The 12,623-nt window shown below is 42.8% G+C and overlaps 1 protein-coding gene across 2 annotated transcripts; it reads left to right on the top strand.

Moving 5' to 3' along the window:
• Positions 1 to 758: 758 nt before the first annotated feature.
• On the top strand, positions 759 to 7,379 carry LSM6 (LSM6 homolog, U6 small nuclear RNA and mRNA degradation associated). 2 transcript variants are annotated; one of them, XM_074823764.1, is made up of 4 exons: positions 759 to 806; positions 2,009 to 2,121; positions 5,587 to 5,700; positions 7,202 to 7,379. In XM_074823764.1, the coding sequence occupies exons 2-4, from the start codon at positions 2,028 to 2,030 to the stop codon at positions 7,234 to 7,236; spliced, it is 243 nt and encodes an 80-aa protein (XP_074679865.1). In that variant the 5' UTR covers positions 759 to 806; positions 2,009 to 2,027; the 3' UTR covers positions 7,237 to 7,379. The 2 variants fall into 2 exon arrangements, with proteins under 2 accessions (XP_074679865.1, XP_074679866.1); XM_074823765.1 differs by lacking the exon at positions 759 to 806 and adding an exon at positions 1,518 to 1,651.
• The last annotated feature ends 5,244 nt before the right edge of the window (positions 7,380 to 12,623 follow it).

Genomic DNA, 12,623 nt, shown 5'->3' on the forward strand with positions numbered 1-12,623 from the left:
GGTGACATTTGAAAAAAATCTCTTCAATTCTATGTCCGCTAACCCACCTGTGAAACAAACTGAGCACCACTTCCCAGTCCAGCTCTGGCAGGGACATCGACACCGCAGCCTGTGAGACACTCATTTATTTCTCCGATAAGGCCCACGTAAGACAAGATCAGTTTGGGATTAATAGGATTTCATTAGGGTAGAATATAATTACATACTGGATTGTATAATTGTTCCATAAGAAATCGATGTGACATTGTTGTGGGTGTAGGTGTAAGCAAGCCATAAAAATATGCATTTCCGTGAAGAAATCGGGAGTTTGGCTAAGGAAGGGTCTGCGGATCCCACAGGTGAACCCCTGGCAGCACAGCCTGACAGCTTTTGGGGAGTCAGATGAGAAACCAATCTGCTTTTGAGTGGCCAGAGTGCCAAACCAGCCTCCCCAGCCCGAGCGCGGGAGAGGGGAGGGTGGCACCCAGCCACCCACCCACCCGAAACCACGCACTCGCGTGGGAGACGCGACCCAGGAGCTGCGGGGCAGCGACCTGCACACGCCGCCAGGGCCGGAGGGCGGAGGGCGGGCAGTTTGAGGGCATGGGGCGGGCAGGGCTGCGGCGGGAGGAGGCGGACGAAGAGGAGTAGGAGGAGGAGGAGGAGGAGGAGGCGGCGGCGGCGGGGGAGCGGCCCGCCCCGCCCCAGGCCCCGCCCTGCGCGTTCTCGCGCCCGGCGCGGTTTGTCCCTGCCGCCGCGCCGTAGCGGGGCGGCGCTGATTGGGCGCGAGCGCGGCGGGCGCTGGGCCGGGGCAGCGGCGGCGGCGGGTGAGTGCGGGGCGGGCCCGCCTGGGCCGCCGGGCCGGGGAGCGGGGGCTGCCCGGTGATGTGGGCGGGGGGCTCCTGTGTGGCGCGGGTGATCCCCCGCCGCCTGCGGCAGCTGTTGCTTCTGCCTTTTTTTCTTTTCCCCCCGTTTTCTTTTCTTTTTTTAAGCAAGCGGCAGTAAAGCTTCACACCGCGTCTGGGGTTTCTGTCAGGGGCGTTTGTCAAAACCCGTTTCGCGCCGTTTTAGCAGGTTTTGAACCGCAGCTTTCGCAGCGGCACGTGAAACCAGGGCGTGTTTACCTTGCGGGGGTGCAGCCCCGGCGGCCTAAAACGTGCTTGTTTTTCAGGAATGCTTTGGCTCTAAAGTGCTGCGCTGCCGAGCCCCGCGGTGTGTGTTGATAGGGACCATCCCCGCCCGGCTGGAGCGGCTTATTGCAGGTTGCCACAGAAAGCAAGCAACAGCAAAAAGTTGACAGTGTGCTGGGTGTCAGCGTTAGCACTGTATTCTCCCAGTGATTTAAAATGCAGGATATTACTTAGACAGAGGGACGTTAAAGCAGAAGTTAAGCTGTTTTACTGACTGAGGGAGGGTCTCATACCAAACCGGTATTGTGCAGTGTCTGCTGCACTGTGAGTTTCTAGATTGCAGCATCTCTTCAGCTCTCTGTACAACTTAATCACAAGCCTTAATTCTAAACTTAATCTAATTTAACTGATTCACATGAAGGCATCCTTTCAAATTTGTTCTTTGCTCATATTTGTGAGCCAAGATCAAAAATCCTCTTGCTGTTCCAGCACAGACTTCTGTGTATAGAGCATGTAGTGGCGTCTCCCTCCACCCGCTAAAGGTATCAACCACTTATTACGGCTTAGCTCTCTAATTTTAGTAAAACTATTTTAGCAAAATGTGTTACAGAGATGATGAGGCCTTTGGCTCTGTTGGAAGCTTACAAAATGCACAGCGTGGCAAACAAGGATTCTTATTTTTCAGAAGTTACAAAAATGCCAAAGGGAAAGTTGAATGCTGTGGCTCTGGGAATGCTGTCTCTTCACCTCCACCCTTCAAGTTTTGCTTTTATTTCCTTCAATATTTTCTCCTACTGGAAGTATTAAGAGTCAGGGGACTGCCTGTCTATACTGAGTGTTTAAAGACCGTATGTGAGGGTGTTGCTTACCCAGATTTTTTTTCTCCCTTCTTTTCCTAGCTTACCAGACAAGATCAAGATGAGTCTACGGAAACAAACCCCTAGTGACTTCCTAAAACAAATCATTGGAAGGCCAGTTGTGGTAAAATTAAATTCTGGTGTTGATTATCGAGGTAAGTTCTCCATCTGTCTCTCACACTGAGTAAAGTAATTGTTTGGGGAGGCTGGAACAGATGCATTGCTTTTGAAAAGCAAAACAGCGTGATTCAGAATCTTGGAGTATGTAAATGTAGATCTTAGAATGGTGACATTAAAAATAGAAAATCAACTCTGGAGAAACTGATGAAAAGGAGGTTAATGGTGGATTTAGAGATTAAAATTACTTATCTAAATCACTAGTGTCCGTAGTCACAGATGGTTAGACTGGAGTCTCGGGATGATTCTGAGTTTCTAAACTGATATTTGTAAAGATTGGCTGGAATTACAATTCCTGAAATGGCCAGGCAGTCCCTTTTTCAGTGCTCTGATAGCAGCCCTTGTCGGAACTACCCTGTTCTTCACCTTCCTGTTCTCTGACTCCTAGTATAGACCTTGGTCCAGAAAAGCTTCAAACAGTGAACTGTGCCGTCAGTCATAAGCCTACTCTTACACGAGGGATGAAAGAGTTATTTACATTCTTGGTTAAACAACTGCCTAGACACTTTTGAATCAAGACTCACAGAGGTACAGAAGAATGCCTAGTCTGCCTTTTGCTGCTACATGCCCAGTTCATTTTAGCACAGTCCAGCAGTTTTATTCCAGAACTCTTCAGCCTATCTTTATGCCTTCACGCTCTGCATGTAGGATTATAGGGGTTTTTAACCAGTAAATTAAATTTATCTGTTCAGCAAAATGTCCTGGTCCTACTCCCATTAGGATAAGACTCTCAGCCTGTCCAATGTTTTTAGCAGTATCTGAACTTAATTAAAACTATCATGTATCTCCTAGTGTGCCCAATTTAGACATTTTATCTGGAATGACTTAAACATTATGGTTCTGCTCCAGATCACTGCTTCAGATAGGTTTAATTCCATTGGCTCAGCTTAGCACTTGTGAGAAGAGACTTGTTTGTGCTGTGACAAGGAATCTGTATTGTGACAGTTTTAAATTGTTATTGTTCACTGACAGAGCAAGAAGTGCCACTTTGTCCCTTCCTGTTCCTCTTTAGTGTCTCTCAGCTGACAGAATTTGCAAACTGTCATTTCTTTGAGAAACATTTTGTGAGCACTTCAGGTAGGGTTGGTGGCTTAAAAACTTCACTGCTCCTCATTGGTCTTTGGCCTCTGTAAATTCTTTCTTGCAGGAGAATGTAGCGACAGCTCATTAGAGTCAATTAAAGGAAGTCCTCATTTACCTAAAGGTACACTCAAAGTGGGCCAAACCAGATGTGGTTTTTAGATGCACTGTTTTCTTTGAGAACATTGGTACCTTCTGCTCGGTAAGATCCATTTGTAACTGCAGATAAACTACTCAACTTGCCCCTCAAAGCTAGTTTAACATGCCTACAGTCAGACCTACCTGGAATTGAACCATAGTTCCTTTGAACACCCTTATTTGTTACTGGATTTTTCCCCCTCCCTTCCTTATTTCCCTCTGCTCTCCTTCCTTCACACTTGATGTGATCCTGCTGTTAAAAACCTGTATACTGTTCTCCTTGAAAAATATGCACTCAGTTCATTTTCTGCAGAAATTTGACCAGCATTTGTAAAAGCCAAACATGAAAAAAGCCAGCATCTCAGGCTTTTGTTGCAGACCTGTCTAGATCCTCCCTCTAGGCCGTGTTGCTAATTTTGTGTCTGTACCTCCATGCTCTGAGCCACCATACACACAAACGTGGCCTAATACAAGTGTTGATGTGTAACTCTGAAATGTCTTGATTCGCTGCCAAGTGCTGCGCACATCTAAGGGAAGAAGCCCTGGGAAAGTATCAGTGATAAATTAATATGTATGATTTCTGTGTGTAGAGAGGGGTATGTACATTAAAACATCTCTACGTGTAGATCAAACAGATCAAATATTAGCCAGGATGGGCAGTGACAATATTTAATGCCACTAGCGGCCTGAGAGTAAACACAGAGAAAAGGAGGAAGAGAATGAAACGACCATGAATGCACTCCAGGAACAAGAGAGTTTGAAAATACTGCGTTTATGGTAGCTTAATAAAATCCACACAGTCCAATTTTAATTCTAAACAAATATTTTTTGTTTTCTATTGTTATGTGGAGCACTCAGGATTACTGGAGTGAAAAAGAGCTCCAACTTTTGTTTGGAATTTTTACTGCAAATTTAGTAACACTTTGTGAGTAGTCGGTTCTTCCTATTTGTGTGGAAACAGGGAAGAAAAACAAAGGAAAATAATCATCCTCAACCATTACAAGTTGGCAGGACAACTTGAATTCCTACTTATTTAATGGAAGATATTACTGTAACACTTCTGGAAAATGAGAACGTGTCCTAGAGGAGCTTTCTCAGACTGGAGTTTTCTCTCTCCCCAAGTACTGCCAGTACACTGTATTTCGAGTTTTAATGCCAGGTAAATAAATTAGGTGTTTTTCCATTTATTTTAGTAATATTGTCTGTGTGTGCAAGGATGAAGTCAGGAAAACACACATGCAAGGTGGAGATAATTAATACAGCTTTTTTACAAGTTGTTTTATGTGCATGATTAACAAATTAGATTGCATTCTCTGTGCAATTCTTTACACCTGTTAATCCCCACATTCAGTTCCTTACATGAACAGTCTGAGATGGCCATGGTTCTGATCTTAAGGGTGGGTGTAGATGCCGAGGAGTGATTTTGAATGAAAAAATGCCGTTGTGCCGCCAGCACACAGGAAGTACTGCGTGAACAAGGCACAGCCTTCAACCGGGGCTATGAGAAGCAAGAGCGTAAATATTTGGCTAAAATGAGTGCTACACAAATGCGTCCTTCCCTGATCAAAAGAACATCTAATATTACAAGTGGCAGAGATTTTTTTCTTGAGTCGTATTGAATAAACAGTGTGATTTTTATTTTTGTGGGAAGATTTCAGTGTCATTTGAAAACCCTTTGTTGAAAATGATGTAGAATTTTGTTTACATCAAAACAGCCAATTGCAGCCTTCTAGATCTGTAAGCATGGAGATAAATAGGAAAAAGCATGTATGGTGTCCTCCTGTATTAAAAGGGCTGTTTTTCAGCTATATCCTTCACAAGTTTTGATGAAAACTCAATTTTCATAGCCTTGTCCTTACGTTATCCAGTTACACTTAATGCCACAGGTTCTTTTCAGGTGTGTGGCTTAAAACACAAGTGAGAAGGGACAACTTAAACTTTCAAAGTAGAAATTGTCAATCTTTTGAAAGTCATGACTTAATGATTTCTTTTTCCCCCCAACTTTTACATCAACTGATAAAATTGCTACCTGAGTGCCTGGGGTTCCTCACTCCCAGCTTAATTCTTTGAAGAATACTCTGATCTACTGACTCATCTGGCCAAGCCTGGGCTTTTAGTTTGTTCTGAAGATACAGGTTTTTTCAGTGCTAGTCAAACACAATGTGGTGTTGTTCATTTTAAAATAAGTTTAAGCTGATTCACTTTTAAACTCTCACTGTCTTCAGGTGTCCTGGCTTGCCTGGATGGGTATATGAATATAGCTCTGGAACAGACGGAAGAATATGTAAATGGACAGTTAAAGAACAAGTACGGGGATGCGTTTATCCGAGGAAATAATGGTAACTCCTCCTCCTTATGTTACGCTCATTAGAAGATTGTGTTTTGATATTTACTTCTGAATTTAAGGAGTGGCTGAGATGTAAGCAAGCTGCCTGTAAGAATATTAGTTTTAGGCTTTCTTGGAAACCTTAACATGTTTGCTTTTTACAGTTTCACTTCTCAGTGTCTGTGTTTTTCTGCATTCCTGTGACCTCTGAACTTGAAGTTCATTCTGAGGAGCATGCTCTTTTCTAGCCTTCCTTAGAGCTTATTTCCTGTCATTTAACACGTTTACTCTTTTGCCCTTACTGCCTGCTCAGATGGCCTCTGCTCCATAGAAGTTTCTGTGTTTTGCTAGGCAAACTACCACGTAAATTTATGATACAGTACAAATATTGATGACCCTAATATTTTCTTGTGATGTAATTGTCCAGACCTGAATGAATGCTGTCCATTAGTACTGGAGGCTATTTTCATCTTTATGAGTAAAGATTTTACCACCAGTCAAGAAAATCACTTGTACTTTACTATTGAGCCTTTGAATATCCCAGTGCAGTAGGTGGATTTTAATGCACTTCAAGGACAATCCCAGGCTCCTGAAATGACACTGTGGTACCAGTTAGGCTGTAATAGCAGGACATGCCAGGGAGAAGAATAGCTAAAAATAGAAAGGGTTCACAAGTCAGATGTGAAGAGACTTGTGGAGAAGGTAAATGAAGCAGAGTTTGACCAAGTTCCTTGAGAAGCAGATGGCGAACAGGAAAGAGGGAGGGCATAAAAAGAAAACAAGAACAGAAAGAGTCAAAGAAAACATGGCACCAGTGTGAAAGAGTGTTTTGGGAGGAGAAATAATCCTTGAATGAGGCCAGATGCTTTTTGCAATGTATTTGGATTATTATGCTAAGGAGTGCAGTGACATCGCAGCTGGAGAATCAATTATGGAAATAAGAATCTATTCTAAAAGTCAAAACAAATGGATGAGAGGCAGGAGGCTGAAGAACAGGCTGAGCAGAGAACTTCAAACATCCCAGGTTTAGGAGCACGATGCAGTTTCATGTTGTGCATGGATCTGTTCCGGGGATATCACCAGCCAAGCGGGTGGAAGGTGTCTGCTGCTTCATAGGTAATTGTTAGCTTTGCCTTATGTGCTTGTGATTTCCAGCTTTTGTTGAAAGATCTTAGTGCTAGTGTCTGACACCTGTAACTCTGCTGCTTAGAAACTCTCATGCTTCCCTCAGTAATGCTACGGGATAGCTGGCTTCATTCTCCCTCTGTTCAGCCTGCTGGAGTGTAGTTTGGCTATGAATACGATAAATACTGAACCAAAGTAATACCTAGTGTGTAAATTCGACAGCATTTCTTAAAACCTGGACTTAAGTGTTTTCTAACTTTGTTCATGCTGAATGGGATTCACTACACCGTTGTTTTACAAGCCCTGAAAATAAGATGTTTTAAATAAACAGGCTCCTGCACATTATTTACCAGGGCCCGCTCATGTGTGCCGCTTTCTCCTTTTCACAGTACTGTACATAAGCACACAGAAGAGGAGGATGTGAAGATGCCAGAAGGAGGCTGTTTTGTACTTGTGAACCTCTTCGAAGTGATAAGCCCTATTTGATTTGTATTTAGTAATCCACAGGTGAAATACACAAATGTTTAATTTTTTTTTTTTTAAATAAATAAGTGTAAACTTCCTGAATGTTTTTTGTTTCCACGCATTGCTTTGTTCCACTGCACAGAAAAAAATAAATAAGAGAAGCATGTAATACTGCCGCAAGACTAATTCAAAACAACAGCTTGCTTAATTATGCTAACAGTTACAGAAATACCGATTGGAAAGTAAGCAGGCGTGGAGTAATTGCATATCACAGCCTTGTATTGATGGCAAAACAATAGTTTAACTGATATTGGGAAGGGAAATACTAATGTTTTGGTGACAGTGATCTGTCCCTTTTGGAAAACACAGGGTCAGCTTTATATGCCAATCTAGTACGAGTCATGGGGTAAAAAGTTCAGCTGTCCAAAAAATTTTGAATTGTGGATTGAATCAAGGGCTGTAACAGCGACACCTCAACAATCAGGGGTGGGGAAAGAATTGAATCAAATGGAAGAAAAACCTGAGGGTGAGAAGAAAGCTGTGTGCCAGCTGGGGAAGTCAGCCACAGGTGAAAAGCTCTCAGTTGGTGTGCCAACGCAGCCAGTAGCTGCTGCACCTCCTGCCTCTGTACCCCCCACCCTACCCCAACTTGCAGTTACCCTTTTTTCCTGCATCTCTACCAAACACAATGGACTTCTTCAATAAAAAGCAGTTGTAACTAGTATCTAAATTACTCCTGAAAACAGACAGGGAATCTAAAGCTTTTGTACACGTGCCATACGTATCCTCTTAAGACAGTTCACTCTTTCTCCCATCCACTGCCCCCCCAACCTCGTACCATCTATATGTCCTCTTTCTTTATGTGCTCGCCAGAAACAAGAACAAATACATTAAGCTTATAGTATGGGATATGCGTTAAGGGAGGGGGAACCTCTGTGCAGGCATTGGAGTCAGAACTTGTTTAATATTTTGCAATAATTCTCCCAGATAATCAAAGCCCAGAGAGTAAATCCAGCTCAGCTTACATGGATACATACCAATTTATAAAATATCTTTTCTCCTTTTACATGTAGTCAGGCAAGGAAAAAAAAACCTGAACGTTCAGGTATCTCTTAGTCTGAGTGTTACTGCATTTAACATCCAGATACTCAGTGTGTACAAAGTTATAAGTTAGGGTAATGTACCTCATGGTGAGGTTATTTAGCAAATTTTTTAAATGAGTTTTCTGAAGCCCTGCTTTATTCTTTGGGCAGTTTTTAGTGCCTTCAGGAACAAAAATACTTGTGGATGGATGAACACAAGACAATTGTGTGAATGTAACATTGGCCTATTCTTCCCAAGTACCAGTAGCTCTAGTGCAAGCAGGGAATAGTAACATTTCAACTACCAAAGGGACAGAATGTGGGTTGCAAATTTTCAATTTTTTTTAAGAACAAAGAATAATTCTAAATTATTTTACAATCAGCAGTTAACCTTTCCACATTAAACACTTCAGAAGCCATGACAGAACACAGAAGTAGAGATGCTACTTTATAATATGCTTCAATAATTTATCTTTTTATGATAAGGGGTGAGAAGGGTCTAAGATGTAAGTACAAATCACCAACTTGCTCTTCTGTAAGTGACTTCTTTTAAAAAAAAGCTGTACCTCCAAATGGAGCATGCAGTTTCTCCTTTGTTTGTCATCTATATGCAGCTGGCTGGTTATTGTGTGCTTTCATTCCTGGAGATTGTCTGGGTTTGGTTTTTTTTTTTAATTTTAGTGTGAGGTTAGGTTTTTTCCCTCTTCCTTCACCTTTCTCCCCTCCTCCACCTACCCACCTATAGCAGCACATTTTGCACAGACTTTGATTTACTCTCAAGAGTTTTCATCGCTAACTTTTTAACTGCAGTTCTGTTTCTACAAGTCTAGTTACAGAACATTTTTCAGTTGTGATCTGCTACTTCAGATGGTCTAATCATATCCTAAACTCTGAGCTTAGAAAATACTATATGTAGTTTACGTGCTGAAGGCTTTTTAATGTATTCTAAATCATGAAGTCACTATTTACTATGTGAGGTAGATAGGGAAATTTGCATTAAAGATGAGCTGTTGTAATTCACAGTCAAATTTCAAAGGTAGCTAAAGAAATTAAACATTTAATTCCCACGATCACTGACCTTTATGTACATTTTACAAGATTTTTCCTCCTTAATTCAGTTTTCAGCCCCTATGTTTAAATCAAGTGAACTTTTAAGCTCGACTTCAGTTAGGCAGTCCAGTGTTTGGATGTTGTCTGTTCTGAGTTGGATAAAATATTCATCTTGGATTTATTTTACTTTTAGATTTTAAGTTAACCATATTTCTGTAGGACAACATGCCAGTTGCAAGTAAATCTGGCACTGGCCAGACAGCTTTCAGAATAGCACATGGAATGCTATCCAAAATTTTAAGTTTTAAGGTGAGGCATCCCATTATACATGTATGTAAACATCAAAGTAGAATGGTATATTTCACAAACTCTTGATGCTTAAAAATTACCCAACCTAATTTATAAGCTCTTTATCCCATTGGGAGATACAAATACACACTTACAATATATCTTCACAGTCAAAAGACTGTATTAGATACTAATGCTCATGTCCTTCATGTTACCTCATTTACCATATCGTAATGCTCTTGCCCCAGTACCTGTGTATAAAACAGTTTTACTTGTGGATTAAGCTCATCTAGATCAGGACTGACAATGAAACTTGAGCAACTTACAAGTGTTTGACCATCACTTGTCTTAGAACGCACCCAAAATGAAGTAATCCAAAACTAACAAATAAAAATGAATCAAATTTCAAAGACTAAAGCTGCATTCACGTACATAGTTCATACTTCTGTGCCATGACTTCATGAAACCAAGGCCCCTACCTCACCCCCACTCCCTTCCACGCCTTCAATTCACAGACAGACTCTAAGAAGAGCAGTAACTTTGGATTTGCTACATCCCCGCACAGAAAGTGTAAGTTTCTTGCACTTGAAAAGCCAAACTAAGCCACATCTCCTTAGAAGCCTGTCTGGGAGCTGCAGCGCCGCAAATCCTGCAGAAACTAGAGAGAGCAAATCTGGAGGAGGGAGGTAAGTACTCTCTGCGTGCTGAGGCAGCCAGAAGCCAGGTTACTACTAAAGCCTGCAAGGCCCTAGAGTGCCCCTTTATAAGGGGAGCAGAGCATGCCAGGAAAGTTTTGCTTTAAAGGTGTGCACTGATGACCACGCTGTTTCACAGTTTGTTGACACCTGGTTCCCAGTTCAAAGGGAATCTAACCCAAACCACTCTGAATGTTATTTATTTGAGTTCTTTCTATCTTTCTCCTCATGTTACAACGACAGAACAGCTACCCAGAGCCCTCCTGGGTATGACTTGCCCGTTAAGTCCTAAGGCTCTTACCCAGCTCCGAAAACCAGCTCTGCCCCACAGCTGCAGGTTTTGGCTGTGTTGTTCATGGTAGTCAAGAAAGCATGAAAGTGTTTGCAGTCAACGACCTTCGAATGTTTGACTGATGGTGCCAAAGCAGTTCCACCAGCTCATCGTAACATCGGAGCTCACGGGCAGCTCCCACTTGGTGCTGTGATTGCACCACATGCCTGGCATTGCCTTTATCTAACAGAGCAGCAACAAGTTCTCATGAGAACATCCTTTAGAAGGAGGGTTGTTTTCTTGTAAGGAAATAGTAAAATAGCTCAAGTAATGAAAAGGGAGAGCTGCTCTCCAGGGACGGGGTTGCACCTGCTCTGCGCAGCGCACCATGGGAGAATCCATCTGGGCTCTGGCCGATGCTGTGTGAATGTGGGGTGCCCAGCAGCAGAAGGGATGTACAATTTGCTTGCTGTCTGTATTCTTCATCTTATTTTGTCTGATTAAAGCAGTGATTAAGCTATTTGTTGCTGGGCCTTTTTTACTGAGATCCAGAAAGAGCCATGCACCATTTCTCTCTCTCCTCCACCCCCTCCTCTAGTGCAGAACAGCTGCCCAGCTTGCAGTAGTTACCAAACAAAATAAAGGGTTGTTTGGGGTTTTTTTACTCTGAATTTGTAAGGGAGGGAGGCTCACATTATATATTGCACATGTGTATGTGTCAGTTCATTCCCAGCAGCAACATTTGAATCCACTGTCACACTTCAGAAAGTGTGAAAGGAATCGCAAGAATAGTCAACTGAATAGAAATGGAAGGACCTGCCAGTACTTCTGCCAAGCTTCTGCCTAACTAGACGTCAGTGAGACATCCTCTTTCCCCTGGTCTCCCCAAGCACAGAGCCACAGGCATGCACAGGTCAACCCTGAGATGCCAGTTTGTAGGTATCATTCTCCATTCTCCCTGTGAACTACCCTGTGTTTTTACTGCTCTCCTGCTGTGGGTTTTTAGCCGCTCTTCTTGCAGTTGGCCACTGCAACACTGCTCTTCTTGTTTTAAAGATGACCTGAAATAGTCTTAAATAGGATGGTGCTGCCAGCTTTGTTGATTTAACGATCAGTTCCTTGTGATCTGGACTCAACTAACTGTTGCCACCTTCAAGCTTTCTACTTGATCAACCTGCCTGCTCTTCTCTAACCCCACCCCAACGTTGTTCACAGGACTCAAGTTACTGCTAGCTGACTGGGAAGGACTTCTAATTCGTTATAACCCTTATTGTCTTGCCATAGCAAAGCATTTCTCACCCTGTCAATGAAGCAACCAGCTTGCTCCAGAGTGTCAGCTCTGCGTTGCTTACACCGATCTCCACTGCAGCTGCTCCACGTCTGCTGCGCCTCTTGTGCCCCAACCATGTGGAGATGTAGAAGCAATCTGCAAGAAGGAGAAAGTCACTGCATCAAAGGGCCTGGTATGTTACTGGGTTTACAATCTTTCTGTGCACTATGTCGATGAAATTTCAAGTTATATGGTTTATAGTCTATCTTAATTATCAAGCTATTACAGAGCATGCACAGTTTTCCCTAGTGCTGTTTTAAAATCCCAACTGTGGCATTTTTTTCGTCTACAAATCCACTACAGAAATGCTGCTGAGAAAACAATAGGTAGGGTGTAAGTTGTTCTCCTTGCCAGCTTCCTACTAACAAAGAAATTTATGACAGGAAAAAGGCAAACCTCTCTTTGATGACAGCAGGGCCACGTGGTCTTCTCATGTCTGCCTGGGCCCCATCATCAGAGTGATACGCAGAGCCTGGCTGAGCTCAAGTGACTCCAGCAGGTCAAAGCTCTGGCCAGAGAAGGCTGAGGCAATGCTGTCCTCGTGGGTGATGCAACCAGAGGCTATGGAGAGGGTTGTATTTCTTATTGGAAACATCTGCCTGTCACTTGGCATTTGAATGTGCAGTTGGA

The sequence above is a fragment of the Strix aluco genome, chromosome 4, assembly GCF_031877795.1.
Source record: "Strix aluco isolate bStrAlu1 chromosome 4, bStrAlu1.hap1, whole genome shotgun sequence".
NCBI lineage: Eukaryota > Metazoa > Chordata > Aves > Strigiformes > Strigidae > Strix > Strix aluco.